Genomic DNA, 24,857 nt, shown 5'->3' with positions numbered 1-24,857 from the left:
TCCACATGTTTTAGAACCAATGTGCATGTCTCTGTGGACATGCACATTGGTTATCCATAGTAACCAATTTATTCTAAAATTTAGAATGACTCTACAATATCATGGCGAACATAATATTATGTTATCTGAGGCTGTGTGTAGTTTAATATGGTAGTTTTGAGTCACCAATTACCGATGCTGCTTTACTGTTATCCCCAAGTGTAATTTGTATAGTAGTTTATCATGACATATGCAGAGGTGGAAGAATAATTACTGGTACCACAAAGTAAAATTACTACATTACCTTAAAAGACAAAAGTATCAGCAGCTATGAACATCTGTAATGTGAGATGGAGTCGCTCTCAATAGCTATAACTTAATATTGATGAAGTTTGAAGATTGTGTGTTCTCATCACCTGGAAGCGGTGGAAGTCTGCAGGCTTGAAATCATTCGGGGAGCATCCACACCAGTCCACGATGTGCTTGTACTGGCACTTACAGCCCAGTTTACGGTTCCAGTTGGTGATGCGCAGGTTGTTGTCCACCATGCTGTCACAGTAGGCGCTGTTCTCCAGCACCGTGTGGAAAAAGGACTGGGAAGCGGGACACAGAAGGGGATTGGGAGAGCGAGGTAAAACGGGGAGGGAGGAAGCAGAGACAGAGAGACGAAGAAAGGAAATTAGAAAGTTGTATTCCTTTTATTTTTTCATTTATGTTACGCCGCCAGAACACACAAACTAATATAGATTTGGAGCTGAGAATGGAGTTTCACAGCAGCTCTTGATAAACATCCAATTTTCCAAGTCAGCCTTTACACCTTCACCTCACTTTATGATTAATGTTCATGTTCTTCTTCTTCCCCTGAACATCTAACACAGACACCAAAAGGCAACAGTGTCTACGGCTTCTATAACAGAGCAGTGCTCACTTGTCAGTCACAGGTTAAAAAAACACTTGACATACACACACACAGTTACAGACACAGACAAGAGTGTGTGTGTGTGTGTGCGTATGTTTTAGGGAGAAAAACGCGAAGAGGGAACCTTTGTTCAATCACCATGTTTTCTCGGCTGTCTTACCTCGGCAGGCAGCAGTGTGTAGGCGTAGAATCTCTTCATGTTGGTGACCAGGTCGTCCTTGGAGTTCATCACATATTCCACGAACATGCGGTTGAGCAGGAACCAGTCGGAGCCGCCGTCCACCGAGATGCCGTCTGGGATTTTACGATCGCCCAGCCGCCACATGTGGGTGTCGCACTCGAAGAACAGACGATCCAGACCCTGCTTACGGATAAACCTGATAAACACACATAAATGTAGAGTTATGTCAAAGACTGACAGCTAAATATACACATAGTTAATTAATTAATTGTGAAAAATAAACAAAGTCTAAGAGAGAAGTGGTCTGTATCTGCAGCTTTTTTTCCTTTTTATCGTTACTTTCCCTAAATGGAAATTTGTGGATGAGGAGAATCAGTCGTTTCGTGTGAGGCCTAAAGTGACTCGACAAATACGTTGCTCACACTTGTCACGAGATGAGTTTATCCACAGTAAGAGGAGCGACACCCTGCATACATAATGAAGGTGTTACTCCTGTGAACGTATCGAGTGTTAGAGACAGGGAGTCAAATTCAGGCCACCCAGGTCAAAATGTTCCCTCTGTTATCCGACGGGTGACAAACACTGTTGATGCACTGTCCTTGTGCTTCACAGGAGCTCTCTCACATACACATACATAGAGGATGTTTATTCTCTTATGCATTTTTATTTGTTTTAATGCAAACATAAGCATACACTGGTCGATTATCAAGCTCATTGCTGTTGTTAATATAAAATTAAATCAGGCACGAAACCCACTCCATCATACAGCACGGAATAAAAACTGCGACTGCAAACAGAAAGCTGAGTCACGCTGACTCATGCATCCATGCTGGATGTTTGTTTCTTTTCCCTCATCTTCCCGTGTTCTGGAGTATTTTTGCTCTCAGAGTCGGTGGCGGTGGCGACTGGTTTTCCACCGGTGGCGTGACAAGGCAGGAAGCAGAGGGTTTCGGCGGAGATGGACGGTCTGGCGGTGACCTCGCCAACTAACCCCAGCAAGAAGGTGAATTAATGATGCCACAGATGGCGGCTAATGGTGTCATGATTCGGTGACCACGCCATGGGAGCAGGAGTTTGCTCCCTGTGTCTGTGTGTGTGTGTGTGAGTGCCGCAAAAATACAATTTATCATAGAGAAACAATAAGCCAGCGATGTTGTGGGGAGATCCAAGTGATAATACACAACAATACGTGTTTTGAGCTGTAAACTAAATTATATGACTGTTCTTTGTGTAAAGATAATGCTGGTATTAATATTAAATTTAATACTAAATTTATAAAAGATCTAAATAGATGAGCTGAACATGCCACCTAGTGTTTCAAACAATCTTGGACCTTTCAGAGCCAATACTTACGTAGCTTGACGTCTCTACGTCTACGACCTCTAATCAAGGGTGGGTGGTGAGCTAATTTATGTGTGTGTGAGTGAAAGGTGGGTGGGGGCTAGGCGTGTCTTAGCCACGCCTCCCAACACTGCGTTTAAAATGTATTTCCTGAATTTCAAAGGAGAGCCACCTCGCTCAAAACTTAGGGGTGAAGTAAAACTTTTAAATTAGTTGTACAAAATAGTTGCATCTCACCTGGCGTTGTCCCGGCCATGTGACTTGATGAAGTTCATGTCTCTGTATTTGGACAGGAAGGCCACCAGCTGGTTATTGGTCCTGAAATGAAAGAGACAGACTTAGCTTGGACAGGGACACACAGGGTTAGAATGAGCTAGAGGCACAACCTTGATATTTTCTGGCCATGCTAAAGGAAACAATGTGACTTTGGGGCTAAATTAGGCAAATTAATTTTACTGTTACTGTGGAAAAAATCCTTAACGATACAACAATGATCTCCTCTGCCACTTGAGGGCAGTGAAACCAGGGGGCACTGACATATCATCACCATTGAACATGATCATTAATCTGGAGTTTTGTATCTGGCCAACGATACTAACTCTCTTTTAGCTCCGATTTTTATCTCCACCAACTCCACAGGGTAATATCTGGGAATTTAGCAGCTAAGTGCAGCATCATATATATCAACCATCATATAAACCCAACTCTGACCTTTGGCAGGCGTAAGGCTAGCACAGCTGGTGTTTTATTTTCAAGGAAAAGGGAAAAAATGAATATACATTACTGTCGTCTGCCTCATATTTATCAAAATGTTGAACATCTCACCAAAAAGCTGATCCAATCAAGTTTTCATCATCTTAGATATATATCGTGTAAATAATGTTAAAAAAAAAATTGTATTCTCTTACTGATAAAGACACAGAGGCCATGTTGCAGGCTTTTATTTATTAATGCCTTGATTATAACCTCTGTTAAGGAGGCTCTGTTTTGATATCTGAATCTATGAGTGTGTGAAATTTGGTGGAAATCCAATTAAAAATCTGGATCTTGTGAATTTTAATAAGGGGACTGTTGGGCTTTGGTGGAAGTGTGTACTCTACTGAGTGCTCCCCTAGTTACAACTGTCTGTTTTAATATTAGACAAAAATCACTCAGTTCCACACTGTGCAGAGCTCAGCTGTCCAGAACCTTTTAACCAGAACCTAAAGACACATCGCATCAGTCCTGGTTTTAGCTTCACTGACCTCCATCTTCAGTGTTTTCGAATTTAGTTCAGTGTTAACTTTTAAGTTTCACACGACATTTTCACCCAGTTAGAGTTATGACCTTTCGGGACCATATAAACCAAGACATGGTTGGGAAACCTCAGGCAGAGGTCTCTCATCTCTTGCAGGGACACAGCTCAAAACTAAAGAGGACAGAGAGTTTTCAGTCAGGCCCCGAGGCGCTGGAACGACCCGCCTGAGGAACTGTGGCTGCATGAGTAAGTGAGATCCTTTCAATCCCCTCTGAAAACACACATTGTAGAAACTTTCCAGATTTTTTCTTTTTTACATTTTCTGCTTTTTCTTATAAGCATTTCTATACAGTTTCTTGATTGACCTTTAATGATTTCTTTTATCTTATATAACTGAAGATGTTTACCCTTTGATCATATGATTTCATGTTGATTTGCTGCGGGGTACGATTTTATTTCAACAAATGTAAATAATAATTATAATAATAATAAAATGCTATGTAAATAATTTTGGCCCCTCAAGCGATATTGTAATGATTTTATATAAATACCCTCCATAACAACACTGTGGATACAGGAGCACTGGATACGACACCTCCACTCAGACTTGCTGCTCCCCCAGTGTTCACCTGGTTGTGCTATGAAAAATTCCCCACTGGCACAAAAAGCTTTTTCCCTGTTGACCACCATTATAAATGACTGCAGCACTCTTACACACCCAGAACTGTAAACAAGGTGGTTTTTTACTCTTAGTTTTATGAATGTTTAATCCAGATTTCTTTCGGTAAAATGTTCTCAGAGCCTCAAAAAGTGACTTTTACTTTGGGGACATGCACGTTTGTTTTTTTCACGTAAGAAGTTTCTGTTTGGTTTGGTCTATGATCTCCACACTGGTTGAAAGTAAACAGGACTCTGTACTTGTGTCTGTGCACCAATGAGAATTCACTGTCAATCCATCCACACCCACATTATGGTCCAATGAGGTAGATTAGCTCAGTATCATATGTTAAATAAAATAAATAATAAGTAACATTTATGGATTAGATGCTCCAGTCATTTCAAATTGTAACTTTTATAGATGTTTTTTCAGTCATGAACATTCCAGGAGGGGAGGACCGCCCCCTCATCTGACATTATCTGATTCGCTACAGTTTCATACTGAACTGAAAGAACTTCTCAGTGTTTCTCATACATTGTTTTAAGATGGTCCCAGCCACAATATTAACACTGACCATCACAGATTCATTTTGTATGTATAATGTATTTATTTTCAAATTCGGAGCAGTACGCAGCATTGATTCACTCAGCCTCTTCTTGTTACGATTTCCACTTCACTGTAAAGTTCGTTCTCAGTGTATTTGCACTGGAGGTTTCACATTATCACATGATGCACGTGTTAGCTGATTGTTAATTTCCTTCCAGAAGAGCTGTGATGTGACACAATCCTGCTCATACGCAAGTGTAATAAGTGTTAAACTCACACTGAAGGGGGGGAACTATCAGCAGATAAGTGAGAAAACTGCCTATTATCGTCTGCATATACATCATTCTACACAGTCAGGCTCCAACATCAAAGTTTTTGGGGTCACGTCCAATCAATTACAGCCCCTGGCCCCTCTCGGTGTCAGCTCCTCAGCCCCTGCAGGCTGTTCAAACTCTTTAGGATCATTCAAAAGATTGTGCTATCTGTGGATTTGATGAATGACTTCACGCTGCTCTTACATTGTGGAGCAGTCTACTTCCTCACATGCGGGCCAGACAGGCTAAAAGCTTTGCTCTGCAGGCTCTGCTCTAGTCAATGGCTCTAACATTTCATCTGTGGTGGAGCTTTTCATGACGGCTTGGCTTGGCTTTCTGAAAGAGCAGCGAGGCTCTGGTAAAAAGCTCAAGGATCAGTGGGGGGAGGGACAAGCGCATATTAATGTCATTTTCTCTTGAAGGAGCAATTTCACAGCCTGGGGGGCTTATCTTAGGAGGTCCTGAGCCATAAAGCCTAACTGATGATGTGCTGTACAGACACATCACAGCCCTCTCTGTCTCTACTTCCCACACACACGCTCGCATGCTGTGTATCTGCTAGTACGCACACTGACAATACAATATACGCTACATGCACAGAGACAGGCACGCACACTCATACGCACACACACATAGCGCAAGGGGAATTCATGTCAAGCTCCACATTTGCCACCTGAGTGGTCACCCCATCCACTGGGTCTAATTTGCTTACTGTCAGCCCTGTGGCTGCTCACAGTCTCACAGTTACACTCACACACTGCTGTGAGTCTCCACTCCGCCTCCCATACCAAAATGTGCACCTTTTCAATATCATAGCCAATTAAACATCATCATTATGCCACTGTTACACTTCCATGGTCTTACTGTTAAATTCATAATCTGCCCTTTTTATAACGAGAACTTTTAATAGACCATCCCAGTGGGGAATATCTGAACACTCTGGCTGTCAGGTTATGAACTCACACTCAAACAGAGGAGAGATGGATCACACAGTTGTTATATTGGTCCTCGAAAAACCTTCAAAAAGTTCAGTAACTTTGGAATTTAACTTTTTTACGTTCTCAAATGGTTTGGCTCATTTCTAAGTGCTATAAAGATTTCATTCTTTACTGCAGGAAATGGCACCTATCAGTCATGGAGCAGAGCTAAGATATAAAAAAAAAGAACAATTTCCCCTGATGCAGATGACAAAGTGGAAGAGATTAGGAGATATGGCGCCTGCAGCCACTCATTGTCTCACAGAGCTCCGACTTCTTAAAAGCTGCAATAAAGTCTATGAAAGGGGCTTTACAGAAGAAAAAAGAGGTAAAAGCAAGGAGACTGTAGATAAAAGCAGGGAAAGAGCGTTGTACTCTCTGGCAAAGCAAGCGCGTAACTCATCCTTTGGCCTCTCTCTGGACACACACACACACACACACACACACACACACACACACACACACACACACACACACACACACACACACACACACACACACACACACACACACACACAGTATATCTCCCCGTGGACACACAGCCCCTCTGCTGGTGTGAGGGGCTCTGGATTTGCCTTTGAGAGCCGTCCATGCGGCAGGACAGACATTATCAGGGAATTAGAGGGGAAATAATGCTCGTCTCCAGGCCCACTGATAACAACAGCAGTGGTCAGGGCAGGGGAGCCCCCCCGCATTCCTGACTGCACCATGACGAGTGTCATTTGGGCCCAGCCTGTAAGGACATTACGGAGCAGGTTGGACAGTTTCAGTTGGACAAATGTAACCGAATCAGTATAAGTAATGAAAAGGTTTTTCCAAAGTGATGCCCGTGCTTATGCCAACATGTTTTACTGCCCTGTAGTGACTTCATAATGATGATGTAATGCTGATGTGTTTATTTGTTGGGGGAAGAATGTCTCTTTTCACTTGATCCTTTTTCCAAAGACATCAGAGAGGATTGTCAGCTGATTGGGTTTCAGTCTCTTGCTCGAGGACACTCTTACAAGGGCTGGAACCCGCGCCCGCCAGATTCTCAAGTTCAATTCAGTCAAATATGCAGCGTGCAGACTTGGTCAAATCCAATCTGTGGTCACAAAGGCACTTGCTAAGCAAAGATACAAGTGTGCAATTTCCATTTTTTCATATGGCATGTCTCTAAAACATGCAGTTCCCTGTCGTTCCCCTTCCCTAACTGTTTCTTCTCACTGCCGCGTCCCTCTCCCTGTCATTTCTGCCTCTCGGCTCCCTCCTTCGCTCCTTCGCTCCATCAATCGTTTCGTTTCCCAACAGATGGGGCTTAAAACCTCCACTGTCAGCCCTTTTCTCAGCCCTCATGCAAATGAGGAGGCAAAAGATGGGAAGGAAACAGAGTCTCGGCGCATGCACTCGCAAATACCCTTAATCATGCGCTGACAGACACGCAAACAGGAGAGATGTGCACACATGTACACAGACAAGTGCTGAGACACACTCAAGTCAGCCGTGCACACACACCGGTGCAGGAAAGCAGGCACGTGAGTAGACAACATGTCAGCAGCGTTTATCGAAATGTTGAAAACGGCTAAACACAACAAGACTGAACCCGTCCACGCACAACATCCGCATTTGGCCCTGCATCCTGGCTCCTGCTGTGGAGACATCAGATCCAGCTTCCGTTTCGCCAGTGGCTATTACAGCTTGTCTAAATTCAACTGGTGGACATCTGGCTGTGCAGGAGAGATAACTCTCTCCTTAATAGGGGGATTTTAATTGGCTGCTGCAGAGCTACATCAAAAACCCAGCAGACCCTGAACTCCCAGAGGACTATAAACTCACATAAAAAAAAAAAAATGTTCAACTCGTGAAATTTCTCCTCCTGTTTCCATGCTACATGTCCAGTTCAAGTAGACTTTGTGGCTTTTAATGACCTCTTACAGCCTCTTCAAAGGGATGTTTTGGAAAAGGAGAGATGACTTTCGGGCCGTACAGTACACAACAGACCCTGAAAGTCAATAGATATTGACCCAGGGCAATTAAACTGTAATCAGTTCATCATGTAACCAGTTCAATGCAGTGCAGGCAAGGAAGGAGGCAGGGGCTTGGAAGAGAAGATGTGAACGAATAGCGATTGAGATTCTACTTCATTGATCTGTTTGGTTTGGAGTGACTCTGTATTTAAAGCTCACAGTTAACCACAGGAGCTTGGACCTGTGTGTATTGAATTTCCCCCTTATTGGCGAGAGCTGTCCACTATTGTTGTAAATGAAGTGCGGCTGAATTTTTAAAGAGAAAACCACGTCCAATCCAAAGATTTGTTACCTTTAATGGACACTTAAAATTCTGGGAGAAATTCTGCTTTCCCCTCAGGCCCTACCCCTCTAGTCTTTACTGTGGTGCAACATGCTGCTCTGTTACCTGATGGGATAATCCGCAGCACTGAGGTTGATGAAGAAATCCCAGCTCCAGTCCCTCATGGCCAGCAGGTCAGCCATGCTGCGGAGATACATGGTCAGCAGGCTGGCACCGCCCCAGATGGTGGCCATGCGCCACGGTGTCACCCTCACGTTGGGATACTGTGCAGCCAGGGCCTGCACCTGCCTGTGCAAGTAGTTGGAGCGCTGAAATGAAAAGTGATGAATGAATGTGACCAAACATTGATTAGTATCCTGTGGGACATCAAGAGATTATATTTCAAAAGTGAATGAGATTGAAAAACAAATAAATGGAATTACTTTAAATCAATCAAAGACCAAATTTAAAAAGAGTCTGACTGGCTTCATATAAGTGAGGACCTCAAAGGTGTATTCAACATGAACTCTGAATGTCGACGCATCGGGGTCTCGAGTTTGCCATCCCACACATGAGGAGCACAGCAGGAGATTCTCTGGTCAGATGCACTCACAACAACAACAACCTTCTGGAGCTTTCAGGTGAGGGCTGGTGCAGCAGGCAGGCAGCGGGACTAACAAATGAATTCCACTGCAGAGATCAAAAGTTTTTGTTTACAGCAACACTGGCGTCTGCACTTATCACCAAAAACCGAGTCTTCTATTGTTTTTGTCTTTTTCAGTTTTTGCACCTCTCGCTTGTTAGAAACATGATTAAAGCGGCCAGCCTCTCTTGGAGGATCCTTCAGAGTATCTCCTGCTGTGTTCTCACAAGTGTTCATTCTGGCCTTTTCACTAGATTTTACTAGGGGGCTGACAGGAGAAACTCCTGGAAAACTTCCAGAGCCTCTCACCCGGACATTTGGGTTCTCCCATACAGCCCCTCTGGATAATTTCAGGAGATTAACCGGAGACCAGTGCAGGTGTAGAAGCAGGTCACGTTTGCTCAGTGTGTCTCACCTGATCAACGTGGATGTAGTAGTAGTGCGAGGTGTGGTAGATGGCTTTGAAGAGGCGTTGAAACTGGCGAGCGGCTCGTCCGTGGACCACCAAGACGAACCCTATTCTCACTGGTTTTAATGGGAAACTCTCAGCAGAGTCCTCATCCCAATGGACATTCACGTTGGCTTTACCTGTGCAGGTATGAAGACAACACAGTCAATATTAATGTGCTCCATTCGTTCACTCATCTGCATTTCATTCACACAGTTGCATGGATTCTCAATCTGCAAATAACCCGTGGCTGTTTGATTATAAAATCACATGTGCTCTTTATTTGATAAGTTATGAGAGGTTGTGCTATTAGTCATTACAGGATGGTGAGCAGTTAGAAATAAATTCAAGGAACAAAGAAAGCTAATTTGAAAGCCTTATGAACACAGTCATAAATGATAATTCAATGTTGTTCTTTAATTAAACAATAAACGGAGATAGCTAAACAGCAAGGTTGCTAAGCAACACAGTAAGTATCAGTTTGAGAGGTGATTAGCATATTTATAATAATGAACTGCTATGTCACAATTCAGTGGGTAATTATAAATTCTCTGTGAATGTTATCTGAGGAAGTACCTGTTTTATAACGACCAATCAAGAGGCCTTCTTGTATGTTAAGACAAGGATATTATGACATTAAGTGTAGGTGTTGCTCTCTGCTGCCTCATTGAAATACATCAGTCGTTCTCAGGAGGCCAAACTGGCCACAATTATGCACAGGGAACCGAAGCCATGCTGCAACTAAAATATTAATAAATACATGAATAAATGAAAAGACAGTCATACATCTATTTCAGCCTCGCTGTGGAACCATGAGCCGGCACCACAAAGCCCCGGCTCGCTCATCCCTTTTCTTACATGATTGAATTGGAACTATGACAATTTCTACCAAACACAACACACACTGTAACTACTATCCTCGGTCACACAGGAGTCCTGTAAGCGTTCTCTCTGGGGGGGGGGGGGCTTCCAGGGTGGAGCAGAGATTGACAGTGCGCTATCATTCCTCTCCGGTAAAACTCCCAAGATGCCTTGGATTTCACAGAAATAACAACAAGCGAGCGCCGCCCCGGTCAGGGCGTGCCAAGCCACTATCGAACTATAATCCAACCCCCGGAGAGCCACTGGTGACCTCACATAACATCGTACCAGCCTCAACCGCTCGAAAACAAACACTTGCACTTCAAACCAAAAAAAAAACCTTTCTCAAGGCTGTGCTTCACCGACGAGTGTCCCGAGCATTACCACAGAAAATTGTTTGTTTCTTTTGAATCTGCAGTTATCACAGCAAATGTGTACACGCAGCTTATGAGACATGTTTGTTCACAGGATGTGCCTTAAGGAGATTAATGACTGTAATTTGGGACTTCAGTTCCCAAGAGCCTGTCTGTGATAGAGTAGAGGAAGCTCAGGGAATACTGAAGTGTGGGGGGTGTTTACTCCTGAGGTGATGGTTCTTGCAAAAAAATGAAAAGAAAAGAAAAAGAAGACAAAAAAAAGACAAAAAAGACCCTCCAGGCTCCTCTGAGTGTCTGGCCCGGGGTCCTGTAATTACTCAAAATTTAAGGGCAAGTGTCCGACATGTCTCCTCTTTATGAGTTGCCAGGGAGGGTAAGACGGCCCCTCCCGTCCAACTAATCTCATTGATTCAGATTTAAGGCCAGGTGTCCAACACGGCTGTGTTTAAAGGTCTGACCACCAGGGTAAGGTTAATGACACGCTCCCTTGGCTCTAATTGGCCGTGGCTCTTGTCAGTCACTCAACACCCCCCCCCCCCCCCTCTCTGTGTGTGTGTGTGTGTGGTTGTGTGTGTGTGTGTGTGTGAGACAGATCAGGGAGGGGAGCTGCTGTAGGCCATATCAGATTGAACTGTAATTGGTGGGCAGCTAAGATGGTTCACTGGTTTGCTTTGCACACGGATAATTGGCCAGTCGCTTCACAAAGCACTTTGAGAGTGTGTGCTATGCTAGCTAGCCGAACTAATGAGCACTGCTCTTTGTGTGTGTGTGTGTGTGAGAATGAGTGTGAACTTACATTTTTCTGTCCGATTTTACTGTCGAGCATGTGTTTTTATCTGCAGAGGAGCTTAACGTGTAGTATTTTTTGACCTGCACCCTGAAGACACCACAGGCGTATTCCAAATGAAAAAAAAACTAAAGCCCTCGACTTGAACTCATCACTCTTCATCATGCTTCCCCTCATCATCCATCTTTTAAACTGCCTCTCCCTCATCTGCTATCACTCCCGCCTCTTCCTCTATCGTCCCGTGTAACTTCAGGCTCTTACCCTCCCTCCATCTTAAATGCTCATATGAGAGGTTAGAACAAGACCTGAGCAATATCCCGAAGGGCTTGTGCCAAATTGCATTTTTAAACATCTTGAGGCCGGTGTGAGCTCCTTAAAAACCATCCACAAAGACAGGTTGGCAAACATGGACTTTAAATCAGGGGCTGGGAAGCATCTGGTCTCCAGGCCAAGAGATGGTTTGATCCAACCAGTGAGGCAATTTAAATAATATAAATTCAGGAAAGCAACAGAGAGACACAAAATAAAATCCCATGACAACAGTAAATTTCAGCGATAAAAAAAATAACATAAAATAGTAGGATAACATGTCCTTCTGGCTGTTCAGCTGTCAGGTCACAGTCAGGCTGAACAAAACACATAAGTAGCTGTTACGTGTCAGCGTTGACAAGCCTCATGGCCAATGTCAAGGAAAGTAGATGCAGAATGTTGCACTTTAAAGGAGAAATGGACAAATACAGTGTAAATAAAGTGATAAACCATTTATATGGATCAAAAAGCTTGGGACTGAATCGTTCCCTTATAAATGCTGTTTAGATCATTTGGGTAAAGTGAGCAGGTAATCTGCTTACAGTGTTCATTTTGGGTCTTTTCATACATGTTTGGATTGTAAAAAAGTAATTGTTAGTAATTTACTGCTTCTCCCCCCTGTCTCAACCGAATCGAGCCAAACCGAGTATCCAACCATCTCCTCCGGGTCTCCATGCATTGAAGTTTCCAAATTTGGTTGTTTTGGGTTTGTGTGTGTGAGTGTGTGTGAGTGTGTGGGTGTCAGCGTGAGAGACCAGCTGAATTATGAAGAAAGATTTAACTAATTTAAGTAAAGTATCAATCATTATATGGTGATCAGTCTTGATAAGGGAGGGTCATTTCAAACAAATCTTCATTTAAACTGTATCGGGTCAGAGATGTCAGCTGAGTCTGTTTTGGTGTGTGTGTGTGTGTGTGTGTGTGTGTGAGAGAGAGGCCCGGTACAAATGTGATCACTATAAGCGGTTACCACTTTAATTATTGTTCTTGAAATGGTTTGCAGGGAAGCATTTGCAGAGCTGGAAAAGGTCATTACAGCTGGAAACCTGCACCGGATGAGTTGTAATGACAAATGCTTTTGGATAAAGTTATTGCTCTTCTGTGGAGTAAGTGTACTCAACAATCAGCTTTTACAAGACCACATTCTGACAAAGACAGTGTTACACAGGCCAGTGTGGTGAGCGAACAGCTAAGATGCTATAGCCTCAGTCAGAAGGAGATTTAGTGAAGGAGCCTTGTTGCTGCTGCCGAGCTGCTGGAACCAGACAAGGCAGAGTTGTTCCAAAGTGTCAGTTTGGCTCCAACAACCATCACAGAGCAGATAACTGATATGAATGAGGAGACTGAATAAAAAACACTAATGGACACCGCAAATCATTTTTCAGTTTTACTTTCTGGCCAGCAATTAAAACAACAGATCTAACAAATACAGCCCAACTAGTCATTCTTGTTTATGGGATGGCACTGCTGAGTTTGATACAACGCAGTAATCACTGTCCCGATTAGCATCTCAGAGCTGGTGAAAGAGAGACTAAAATCTGTGAAGTTACAGGCATGAGGAACAAACCAAAATAATGAGCAAACAGAGGCTATGAAGCATCACAGAGGTGAGACAGTATAGCTGGGTGTTATTTGGGTGACAGACCTCTTGCCCAGATTAATATGGATTATGGAAGCTCTAAATAAGATTTGTAATCAAATCATTTTCAGTACAAGGCCTTCAGAGTGCAGTTTTTACCTCCATCAAGGAGGTTATGTTTTCATGTGTGTTTGTTTGTTCGTTAGTTTTCAGGATTACACATATACTACTGGCCAGATTACCACAAAACTTGGTGGAAAGATGTGATATGTCTCAGGAAAGAAAACATACATTTTTGGTGTGGAACTTTCTTGCAATTAATTGCATTTTTCAACATTTTAAACGAGAATTCTTGGTGATATTTATGAGGGTCTGCACATCTGCGCAGATCCAAACTAAATCTGTATCTCGGAAATATATGTTATCCGGTTCATTTTACTTAGCAGTTCAAAAGTCAAATATTTGCTGTCTAATTTTCAGGTGATGTGATCAACTCGAAACTTGAAACTTTTGTCCAAATCCAGCCCAACCATTAGAACCTGCGGTATCAATACAGTATCAATCATCTAACGACCATTAAGTGAACGTTACATGGGATGAAGGTCACTGTGTGCCAGCTAACACCGCTGCTGGAGCAACACAGACCTGTCATTTAATGATTAGCAAAGTTATCATAGGGGAGGCAACGACACTGAACACGTTCCTGGGCTATTCATTGATGCTACCACAGCTAACACAATTGCTAATCTAAGCAAGGCCTCAAGGACAGAATACTGATCAAATCAAATTGGACAATTCTCTGCTAACAAGGTTAGGGCTTGAATTGGGCAGGGGAACAGAGGGAGGGAAGAGAGAAAGATGAAGAGAGATAACACATTGGCAGGCGGCAGGCGAGCAGAAAGGGAGTAAGAAAGGAAAGTGATTTAATTTAGCTGTCGTGTTGTTACAGCCCAACCACCAGGGGGAAAGCCCTTTTCAATTTCTTTGTCTCTTTTGATCAAACTGTCAGTTTGAGTGGGACTGCGAGTTGCTTTGTGAGATGACAGGAGCTTAGGCACAGACAGACGATACCCCTGCTACTGGGGAAGAGGAATGTACAAAAGTTGCTAAGTCACCGTGCATCCTCCAGTTCTAAAAACATGAGCGAGGGCCAAGGAAGGCATCTGAGTACAACAGGTGGGATGTCTAATCGTTTTCTCCTCCTCCCCTGCTGTCCATTCTGCATTCAGTCCACTCCCATGAGTGGAAATGCATCTGTGTGTATGTGTGCCTTTCACTTAAACATGGTTGCTGATGCGTCAAGCTAACGAATGGCTGCAGCCCAAACAGATTTTGCTTCCACAACCAGACTGCAGATCTATATAAATTCTGAGGATAAAAAGAGAGAGTGTGTGTGTGTGTGTGTGTGTGTGTGTGTGTGTGTGTGTGTGTGTGTGTGTGTGTGTGTGTGTGTATGTGTGTGGGTGGGTGGGTGTTGGAACCTTTGTTCTGCGGCCAGCTTGACAAAACAAATGAAAATTGGAAACCAATTTGGAGAGAATCCAAGCAGCATCCACATTTTCCATAACAATTTACTTGACCAATTACACATCAGCAAAAAAGACGCTTTCTTGCCTTTGACGAAAACTGCAATTACAGGAGCCGGAAATATTTTACCATGTACTGAAGCCCGGCTGGTCAGTCGAGACGCTTTGAACTTAGCTTTGCAGATATTGTTTTTTCATTTTTTTGGCCGTAAAATGTATTGTGCAGCAGCAGAGAGTTGGAGGAAATAAGTTGGGAAAAAATGAGATGTCAAATACAGAGAAACTTTGACAACCTGTCAGCATTCTTCCGAGGAAGTTTAACTTTGTGTTTTGTACATTCTGTGAGCCTGACAGAAAAATCAACACAAGCTAAAAAAATCTTAATTAACTCATTGATATGCTGATTTGAGATTCTTTTGGGAGGTTTTTGCTTTCAAATTGATTTGAGGGGAACAATATTTAAACGGCACTGCTGCCTCTGGCTCCTCTCCCCATTTTAACGTTTGCTTTTAGGAGATTTGTTTATAATTACCCCATTTAGACATGATGCAGGTCTAACATGGTATTTACCTGGGTGTCATGTTTGCGTGTTTCTCCCCTCAGAGCCCGGTAACACATGTGCATCATCATTTCAAAATAGGTGTCGGATGAAATACATTGGGATTTGCTCAGGTTCTTGTGAAAAGGCAAAATGCATTATAGGAGATGTAGCATGTATGTTTTGTTTTGCTTTAAACCAGCAAGTTAATGATCAAAGATCCACAATGTGGCCGCAGCAGAGATCCATGATCACCATCCATCACGTAGGATCTTGATAATGAATTGTTACCGTGTTACCTATACACTACATCTATTGCACTTCGGTCTGTCCTGGGAGAGTGATCCCTCACATGTGGCTCTCTCTAAGGTTTCTAAGTTGGTTTTCCTTGTTCTTAGGTTTTTTTTGGTAGTTTTCCTGACTCTTGCTGAGGGTTAAGGGCAGAGTAAGTCGCACCTTGTTAAGTCCATTGAGACAAATTGGGATTTGTGAACATGCGCTATAAAAATGAAATTCGATTGATTGATGGAGGTAGCGTTTCAGGCGATGGCTGGCGCTTTAAGAGAGGGGAGCTATATTAAAGCAGAGTACAGGCTCCAAGGCTCAGTCGGTTAAAGACATGTTTGAGCAGGAAGAAGTTCACAAGCTTTGGGGAAAAGGTCATGATTTACAATGAAAGCTAGATGTTTGAGCTCTTAAATGTTTTTATTTCAAGTCTCTGTCTGCTTAAGATGCTGAGAAATATTTATTTTTTGCAAACATTGGCAATTCTGTCAGCTCTTCAGAAAACGTCAAAAGGTTTTAGGGGGTATCAAACATGACATAGGTTTTTGGGGGGCGATTCTGTTCTGTACATTAGGTTTAAAGGGTTAAATATCTTACACCTTGTTGTATTACATCCTCTGACCACATGTAATTGTCCCTCTTCATCCACTGAACATTTTGTTGACTGCTTGTCCATGCTTTTCTCACTGGTGTTAAGTGGCCATGCCTCCATGCTCCAATCAATCAAAATGTGGGGACATTTGTCAATCAAACCCGCACAGACCAGAAGTAGGTTCCATTTACGATAAATTGTATTTTTTAAAGATTTGCTCCTGGACTTTGGAAGAATTTACACGATGTTTTCAGGAGCTTGAAGGCATCTTGAGGTATCTATGCGGCATCAGACACTGTACAACACCTAAAACAACTAATTTGGACTCAATACTCCTGAATCAGATGTGCCCTCGTAGTCAATCTTGATAGATATCGACCCATTCAGTGAGAGGATTTTTGTGCAGAATACAAAGTGACTGTTCAACCTCCCTAGGAATAACAATTTGAATTAAGTAAAATCAAATAATCAATCATTGTAATTACACCCATGGACTCACCCTCAAGGTGGCAGTAGCGAGTGACCTTCTCAGGCATTAACTGCGCTTCCTTGTGTCTGCAGTACACCTCGGCGATCTGCTGCCGACACTCCTTGCTCTTGGCTCTGGAGAGCGCTGAAATGGCTTCCTTCCCACTGATCTCGCACTTGGGCGGCTGGTCGTAGGTCACCTCCAGCGGTGCTGCGGTCACCTGCCTCCAGTGGGGGTGCTGATGTCTGTGCTGCGACTGGGCCTGATGGGCCTGCTGGGCCGGCTGGGCCTGTGAGGAACGGGTCTGCTGCCGTGGAACTCCCACAGCACCCTGACCACCTAGGTAGGAGGAGTTGTTCCATACCGCTAGGGACTGTTGGCCGACGGGCAGTACTTCATTGGAGCTGCGGCTCAGCCCGGGGGAGTTGTCCCGCCAGGCCTGCTGCTGCGCGTGGGCCTTCTCCTGCAGGTGCTCCCGCTGCTGCTTGCTGCTCGTGGCCCCGACAGACTGCCGGTTAGGCTGCGAGCGTGCGCCAAAGTTACTATTGTCTATGTTGTCAAAGTCTTTGGGCACAGAGTTCTCGTTGTTGCTGTCGACTCTACTTTTCTCCTTCGGCCGGTGGGAGTAATATCCATCCTGGTGTGAAGAGAAAGAAGAAGAGGAGAAAGACAAGGGGTGCATCGGGAGGGGGAGAGAGAAGAGAGTAGGAGGGGGGGGAGAAACAAACAAGAAAAACAAGATCAGAACTGAGCGAGCATGTTGCATATCAAACGTCGGATTAACAATCAATGGGGCATGTTTGAGTGGTCAGCTCTGCGTTGGAGCGTGAGGCATGAAATTAAGTAGCAAGCTCCCGAGTGTGAGGAGTACAAGGTGCAACTGAACCGGAGGTGATGCAGGGGCTGAGGGCTCTGCCGTGATGTGCCATCATCAGATTAGACCCGGTTTCAATTAAATTCTCCCTCAAATGGGCCCAGCACTCCGTAAACAGATTACCAAGGAGGGATAAAGGGAGAAAATTTGACTGTGAGTTTGTGAGGGTGTTATGTGTGTGCGTCTATGTATGTGTATGTGTGTGTGTGTGTGTGTGTGTGTGTGTGTGTGTCTATGTATGTGTGTGTGTGTGTGTGTGTGTGCGTGTGTGTTGCTTCCTTTTTTACTGGTGCCATGTGAGAAATGTGAAGAAATCGTCGTGGTGTGGCGTGTGACTGGAAAGGCTGCACTTGTCAGCGTTTGTGTGTCTGCATACATGAGATAGTGTGTGCGTGTGCGTGAACGTCTGAATGTACAATTTCCCTATCTTTCCAGCAGAATGGGCTAAAAGCGAAGCAGCGGAAAAGGGTCTGGCAGAAAAGAGGAGGGGGTGAAAAACGGGCAATGAGCGAAAGTGGGGGAGCGCGAGGCAAAAGAGCGCTGACACGAGACATGAGTTCTGCTCCCGGGAAGCACCAGCATGTTCCGGAGAGATGTGCCACAATGCATTAAACGGAAGAGTAAGGAAGATGCCCCGGCCGCCACACCTTGCAAAACGGAGAAAGATAGAGCTCATGACAACAACAGGGATCCCTGATGTGTTGGACCATTTACAAGACACAGAAAAAGAGGAGAGAAAGGAGAGCGAGAGAGAGAGAGGGAGCGGGTGCTAAATGCAATATGAGGCATGTGACACAGCCTTTAAGCAGGAGGTGTGGGAGACACAGGGTGAGATGCCAGGTGCTCTGCATGGAAATGTTTTTCCAACCCCTGAAGTCAGGCCTGTTATCAGCCCATCAACCGTCTCTCTCTCCGCAAACACCTTGTACCAGCACAATTACACAGAGGTGGCGGGATGACACATTTTCACACTCCAGAAAAAGATGGAGGTGGTAGAGGAGGAACAAGATAAAATGGATGAAAAACAACGAGAACAATATTCTAAAGTCAGCTCATTGTTAAAGCTTGGTAGAGGTGTGATTTTTAAGTGTATACCTTTTTTTCCCTCTCCTCCTCCTCCTCTCCCCTCCTCTCCTGACTTTTCTTGACTCTTTGCCTCCACTTTCCTTCACACTTCTCTTCACACATCCTGATTCCACCCCTCTGCTCCGCTCCTTTCACCTCTCATCCCTTCTGCTCCAAATCCCGCTCCCCTTCTCTCATCGTCTGTTCCCGCAATTCACGTCTCTCGCACCTCCTTTTCTCCACTCTCTCTCTCTCTCTTTTACCCCCTTTAGTCTTGGCTCCATCTCGGCTCCTGCCTGTCATAACCCCATCTCACGTCCTCCCCTCCCGTCCTTGTCTTTCTCTACTTTCTTCAGCGAGCCAGTTTAAACAGACCGTGTTGTCTGAATGGCAGAACCTGCTAATCCTGCGTGTAACAGCTGCTTAGGGCAGTGATCACCTAAAAAGAAATCTCCACTTGCCGACTTTCAAAGGGAATGCTTTAGGAGGCTAATCCATGCAGTGCAAGTCGCTGGATGTTTGCGGAGGTAAAATGAGTCTGTGTGCATTCACGATTATGTGTGTACAGTGCATGCTTCTCGTGGATTTTCACTTGAGTGTGTGTGTTTAAGGCAGAGAAAGAGAGAGAGAGAGACAGTGAGTAAGGTAGGTGGCATGTGTTTGCCCTGGGGAAACGGATACTCCCACTTTGAGTCCCTCGGAAAGAGACATGAGAAGATAAGGGAGGGACAATTAACCTGGAAAAATGTCAAACCAAGCAAATATAATATCACAATAAATTCATCACAGAGCTTTTTGATGAGTGATAAATAATGTATGTATTTTTTACAATTTTTTTTTACCAATTACCAAAAATGTATTGGTTCTTGTTCCTTCTGTTTCTTTTGGTCTTTTGTGATATTACGATTAATGCAGGGTTTTGATTTTGCTGCTGGTCGGATGTAACATTTAAATATTTCTAAACATAGGCTTTAGGCTTTGGCTGATATTCAATTATAAAGAACAGGAAAACTCAAAGAAATCTCGCTCTCTACACATTCCCTTATCACTGCTTTCACACTCACTAGAAAACAAGGGGCATGTCTCTCTGTAGTGTATAGAAAAGCTTGTGGGTTGCCATTGGGCTATACGGTTAATATACAGCAGATTATTATATGAGTGTTGGCAATTTGGTGCAGATCCAAATAAAAATCAATCCAATGGATTTAGATATGGTTTCAGAAGGGTAATGTTGGGCCTTGCTGGAGGTATCCACCGAGGACCTAAGAAGGTCTAAAAAGACTCAGTTACCCTACCTGGGTCCATGTAGCTTAGCCCCTTCCAAACATTACAACATCCACCTGTCTAATTAATCGTCTCACCATTGTAGTGTGACCTGACTTCATTTAGAATTACCTAAAAGCATCACAAAGATGTTGATTTGCTCCAAATTAATCGACACGGATAAGAATCAGAGGAGGTGAGCCCCATGTGGCCCTGGAGTGGAAATGAGTAGTATTTGTCAGCTGGCGGTGAGGAGATTTTTCTCTGGATAAACAATCTTGTGCCCCCTTCTTCCCTCCCACTCCTCCCACTCCTCCCCCTCCTCCTGTGAGCAAAGGACTCCAGTGGCCGTGTTGCTCTTTAATCTCGGGGACCGGGCCCTGAAGCAGGGAGCGGCAAAGAATTAATAGTAGTGGCAGCCGCTGGAGATAGGGCCGGCGTGCGTCGGACTGCAGACGGAGGTGGCAGCTGGGGGTAGCTATCGATTGTTGCAGGGGATATGTTTGCTATGAGTGAAGGGGAGGCCAAACCAGGATTGCCTGGCATGTGTTGTGCTGGCTGAGCACATACACACACACACACACACACACACACACACACACACACACACACACACACACACACACACAAACAGCGAGCTCTCTGAGCGCTGCTTTGGAGTGAGAAAAAGGCAGAGGAGGTACGTGCTAATATCATCCATCAGTGGTGGGTACATTTAGAGGGAAGGAGAGGCCTGTGGGGATTGGAGTTTCAGGACCCCCACCAGCCCCCCCGTTGGGAATGGTTCAGTCCATTTCTCAACACAGAGCTGGCCCTTTCCACTTTCCCTCATTTCCTCCGCCACAGGGGGAAATATTTCACCTGTCCTTTTTCTCTCCCTTTCTCCCAATCTCCTGTGCACCAGAGAGAGAGAGAGAGAGAAAAAAAAGGGCCACATATCTCTCTCACAGCACATGTCCAGCTTCGCCTTTCTCCTCCTCCTCCTCCTCCTCCTACTCCCCCCAACCCACGCATCATCCCTCGTTCTAGGAAGGAAAGCGGTTCATCTACTCCGCCCCCTCACCTCCTCCCTAATGCCATCATTTACCGTTGCTCGGCGAGGGAGAGCAAGGTAGCAACACATATCAGTTTCACCCCATCCTCCCTGCACCCTTACTTTAAAAGACATCATTCCTATGGGGAGGCGAGCTGAGATAAGCTACTGTGTGTGTCAGCACGAATACTCTGTCAGCTGGGAGTGTAACGGCTCTCCAAATCCACAGATTGGGTCAAACATCTTCTTTTTTTCTCCATCATAAACTCATTAATCTTGACTAACTTTTACCACAGGCGTAATCGTGATTGTCATGCAACACACAAAGCTTAAGACAAATCAATAAGTGTAGTGTGGAATATTTAGGAAGTTTACACCTTGCCCTATTTTTTAATTGGAATAAAGATTTTGTAATTTACACGCTTTTGTGACAATTGTGACATGAAGACATTTTTATTTTAAATCAATGCTGTAATGAGCTCACAATCTGTGCTTGACCTTCAGCTGTGGCGGCAAACCGGGTGTCTTGGTTCAGTCATCTTGTCTTTAAGTATAAGATTGTGGATGTATTGTGGTTTTGGTCTCGGTTTCCGAATCGTCACACCCCTTCTCTCCACATAAGCATGCAGACCATAATACATTGCATGTAAACATATAGTAAAGAGCAGACCGTCCACTGACTGGGAGACTAGGTGGGTGTTGAGTAACTTCAGCTTCCGCAAGGACCTGCCCGCCATGTGGCTAACAAGCTCAGATTAATTACCTGGATTGAATCCCTGTGTTACTCTGAGCAAGATGTGGCATCTGGCATCATGACACGGGAGACTGATACACTGACAGACTTTAGTTCACAGCTGCTCTGGCACCCCAGGACACAGCAGAGGAGAGATGAGCCAGGGTGGAGCGGGGTTGACCTAAATGCTTAGTGACGTCTTAGAAAGTCTTACTTATCGTGGTTTATCAAAAGCGGAGTTTGGGGGCGAGAACAGCTCTTCTTTATTGTGTCTGTAGATTCACAGTTTAGGTATCAAACACTCTTATTCAAAAATAATTTACAAAGTGCAGCAAAGAAGACAAAGCCCGGGGTTTTCCGAGGGTCTAAAGTGTCGAAACTGACAATGAGAAAAAATCATGCTGGAAACAGGGTAAAGAGATACACAGATGAGTCATGAAGAGGGTTTTTTTGATGCTTCAGTCAACTGGATTCCGTTATAGATATAATGGTTGGTTCCACTATCTGGGGGTTTCATTGTATTTTGTCCTCTAGTTATTTCCTTTGTCGCTGCAAACTTTCTCTTTCTTTTCCTCCTTTCAGCCAATCCCTTCAATCCCTTTCTTTCTCCAGAGGCCAAAACCACAGGAATGCTAGTCACATGTAATATACTTGTGTACATGTTTGTGTGTGCGTGTGTGTGTGTGTATGTGTGCGCGCATGCGAATGCATGATTAGCGGCAACTCTGAATGAACAGTATGGGCTGGTATGCACAGAAGCCTCTTGTTGTGTGCCCTGTGACAAGCCCCGAGGCAAAGTGGTGAAAAGGGAGTGTGCCTTTGTGTGTGTGTGTGTGTGTGTGTGTGTGTGTTTGTGCGTGTGTGTTTGTGCAAATGTGGACCAATACCTAGAAGAGACAGTGAAAAGAGGCATTGTCTGAAAATAAAGCTGTAAAAGTAAAATAAGTTAAAGTACTTCTCTTCTGGGAATCTTCTTAATCAGACAAATTATTGCAATCGGCTACTTTTGATTGGAGCCACAGAACAACAGATCAACGTCTTCCAGATACAAATCACCAAGGGTTGAGACTGGTGGGTATTCACCAGGACCAGAGGGCAGAGGCGATCTCACAAACTGCTGTATGAATCCCTCTTCTTTCTTTTGGACAGTCTTGGGTTGTAATTATATGGTTTCACTGACTATATTTGCACACATGGATTTGAACTGGGCAAGAACACAAAAAGCCCAGACTTCTGCACAAACACAAGGAAGATATGAGTTTCTCTTCCTCAAAACGTCTCTTTTTCCAAATACAGCTAAACTTTGTATGAAACCCACAAAGATACATAAGAAGAAATAGATTTAACTCTGGTTTCCTGATGAGTTTCCTCAAGGCCAGAGTGGAATTAAAAAAAGACTTCTGCTTCCCTCACAATGTATTTCCATTCCAATGCTCAGCCCACTCGCTGATGTTCTCTGATGGCCTGTTGATATGTGAGCATAACCCAGAATCATCTATTTATATTTGTAGTTTGGGCTGATGGTTAGCACAAAGTAGATGCAGTTTGCTGTAGTGCCAGTACGCCTTTCTCATAAAGGAGGATTAGGCCTGTCACAGTAAGAAAGCTTATGCTAAGCTAAACTAATCGAGTGGTATCAATCTTCTCATCTAACTCTTGGCAAGAAAGTAAATAAGAGAATTTCCCTAGTGATAAAACATTTGTATTAACAGGATATTTGCTGTGGTTGGATTTATGGATTATAACATCATTGTGCTATAGTATTAAGCAAGAAGAAAAACACATAACTAGAGCCGTTTTCAGACATGAACTCCAGAGTATTTCGTACAATTGGGTCAGGACTTTCTCCAAAGTTTGCTCTTCACAAAGTTACAACGAAGCAGGAGATTGTCGGCTCAGACGCGTTCTGAAAAACACAAAAATGTCCTCAGGGTTCAGGTGAGGAGTGGAACAGCAGGCAGGGACAGGTCGTAACGTATTAATTCTATTGCGGCGATCACGTGTTTTCTCTACAACACCAAATGCGCTTTTGACATCTTGACACCACTTTTTCACCCTGATATATTTGTGTATATTTTTCATCCGTCACGTGTTATAAACGTCACTTCCCTGCTGACTCCCGATGAATCCTCCGGAGGATCTCATGCTCTCACATTGGCAAATTCTGGCATTTTCTACAGAGTTCTTACACGGACGCTGCTAAGAGAAATTCAGTAAAGAAAGATCAGAGACTCTCGCTCGGACATTTTCATTGTCACATACAACCACTCTGGAGAATGTCAGGAGATTATCAGGAGTTCGTTGCATGTCTGAAGGCAGCGTAGGGAGTATGCGAGCATGAATAAAAAACAATAAGAGTTAGGTTAAAGATAATAAAAGAGGTTAATTAGTTTCAGAAATACTTTACTGCAGTTCATAGCTTAGTGCTGATTCGGTGTCACCTCACTACACATTCAATACAGCCACTTATATGTTTAATTAGCTTCATCCTGCAGACGAAAAAACTTTACTTTTCCTGGCCAATAATACTTCATCTAGCATGATCACACATTAGTTTTCTACACTCAATCCATTAAAACCCTTTCTCTTGGCTGTTTTGAGTACCTGGAATCCAGGAATTGAAGCTTAGTCTACGCTTGCACTTTCTACAAGTCACTTTGGATAAAAGCATTGGATAACTGCTTGAAAGGTAAATGAGTCAACTAATGGGCATAATTTAATTTAGCTGTGAGAATGCTACAGGGGGGGAAAATGAGAAAATACAATAAATGTGTTGAAATCAAGATTATTGGCCTTCAGAGCTTTTTCACATAAATTGGATAAGAGAGAAATAGGGTCGAGATCCAACCTCAAATAACCTCAAAGATTTACTCTGAGTGTGTACAAACAACAAGGAGGCTCACACTGTGAACAACATCGGAGCTGAAATCCCCAAAGCATGTGGCAAAAGTGAAGCCGGTCTGCCTGAGTCTCACGAGGTCTTGTTCTCCCCTCGGAAAACCCAGCAGCTTACTTAGCTGGATTACTCAAAACACACACACACACACACACACGT

At 43.9% G+C, this 24,857-nt stretch overlaps 1 protein-coding gene across 1 annotated transcript in view; it reads right to left on the bottom strand.

Moving 5' to 3' along the window:
• xylt1 (xylosyltransferase I) overlaps positions 1-24,857 on the bottom strand; it is an 80,431-nt gene that overhangs the window by 19,340 nt on the left and 36,234 nt on the right. The window contains exons 2-7 of the mRNA XM_061091418.1: positions 16,865-17,471; positions 9,479-9,651; positions 8,547-8,749; positions 2,658-2,738; positions 1,059-1,275; positions 396-572 (exon numbers count right to left, since the gene is read on the bottom strand). Of these exons, the coding sequence (XP_060947401.1) occupies positions 396-572; positions 1,059-1,275; positions 2,658-2,738; positions 8,547-8,749; positions 9,479-9,651; positions 16,865-17,471 (1,458 nt within the window). The remainder of the gene's footprint in view (positions 1-395; positions 573-1,058; positions 1,276-2,657; positions 2,739-8,546; positions 8,750-9,478; positions 9,652-16,864; positions 17,472-24,857) is intronic.

This window comes from Limanda limanda, chromosome 2, assembly GCF_963576545.1.
Source record: "Limanda limanda chromosome 2, fLimLim1.1, whole genome shotgun sequence".
Lineage (NCBI taxonomy): Eukaryota > Metazoa > Chordata > Actinopteri > Pleuronectiformes > Pleuronectidae > Limanda > Limanda limanda.
Note: the sequence above shows the minus strand (reverse complement) of the source record. Positions and strands in the feature narration are given on the sequence as shown.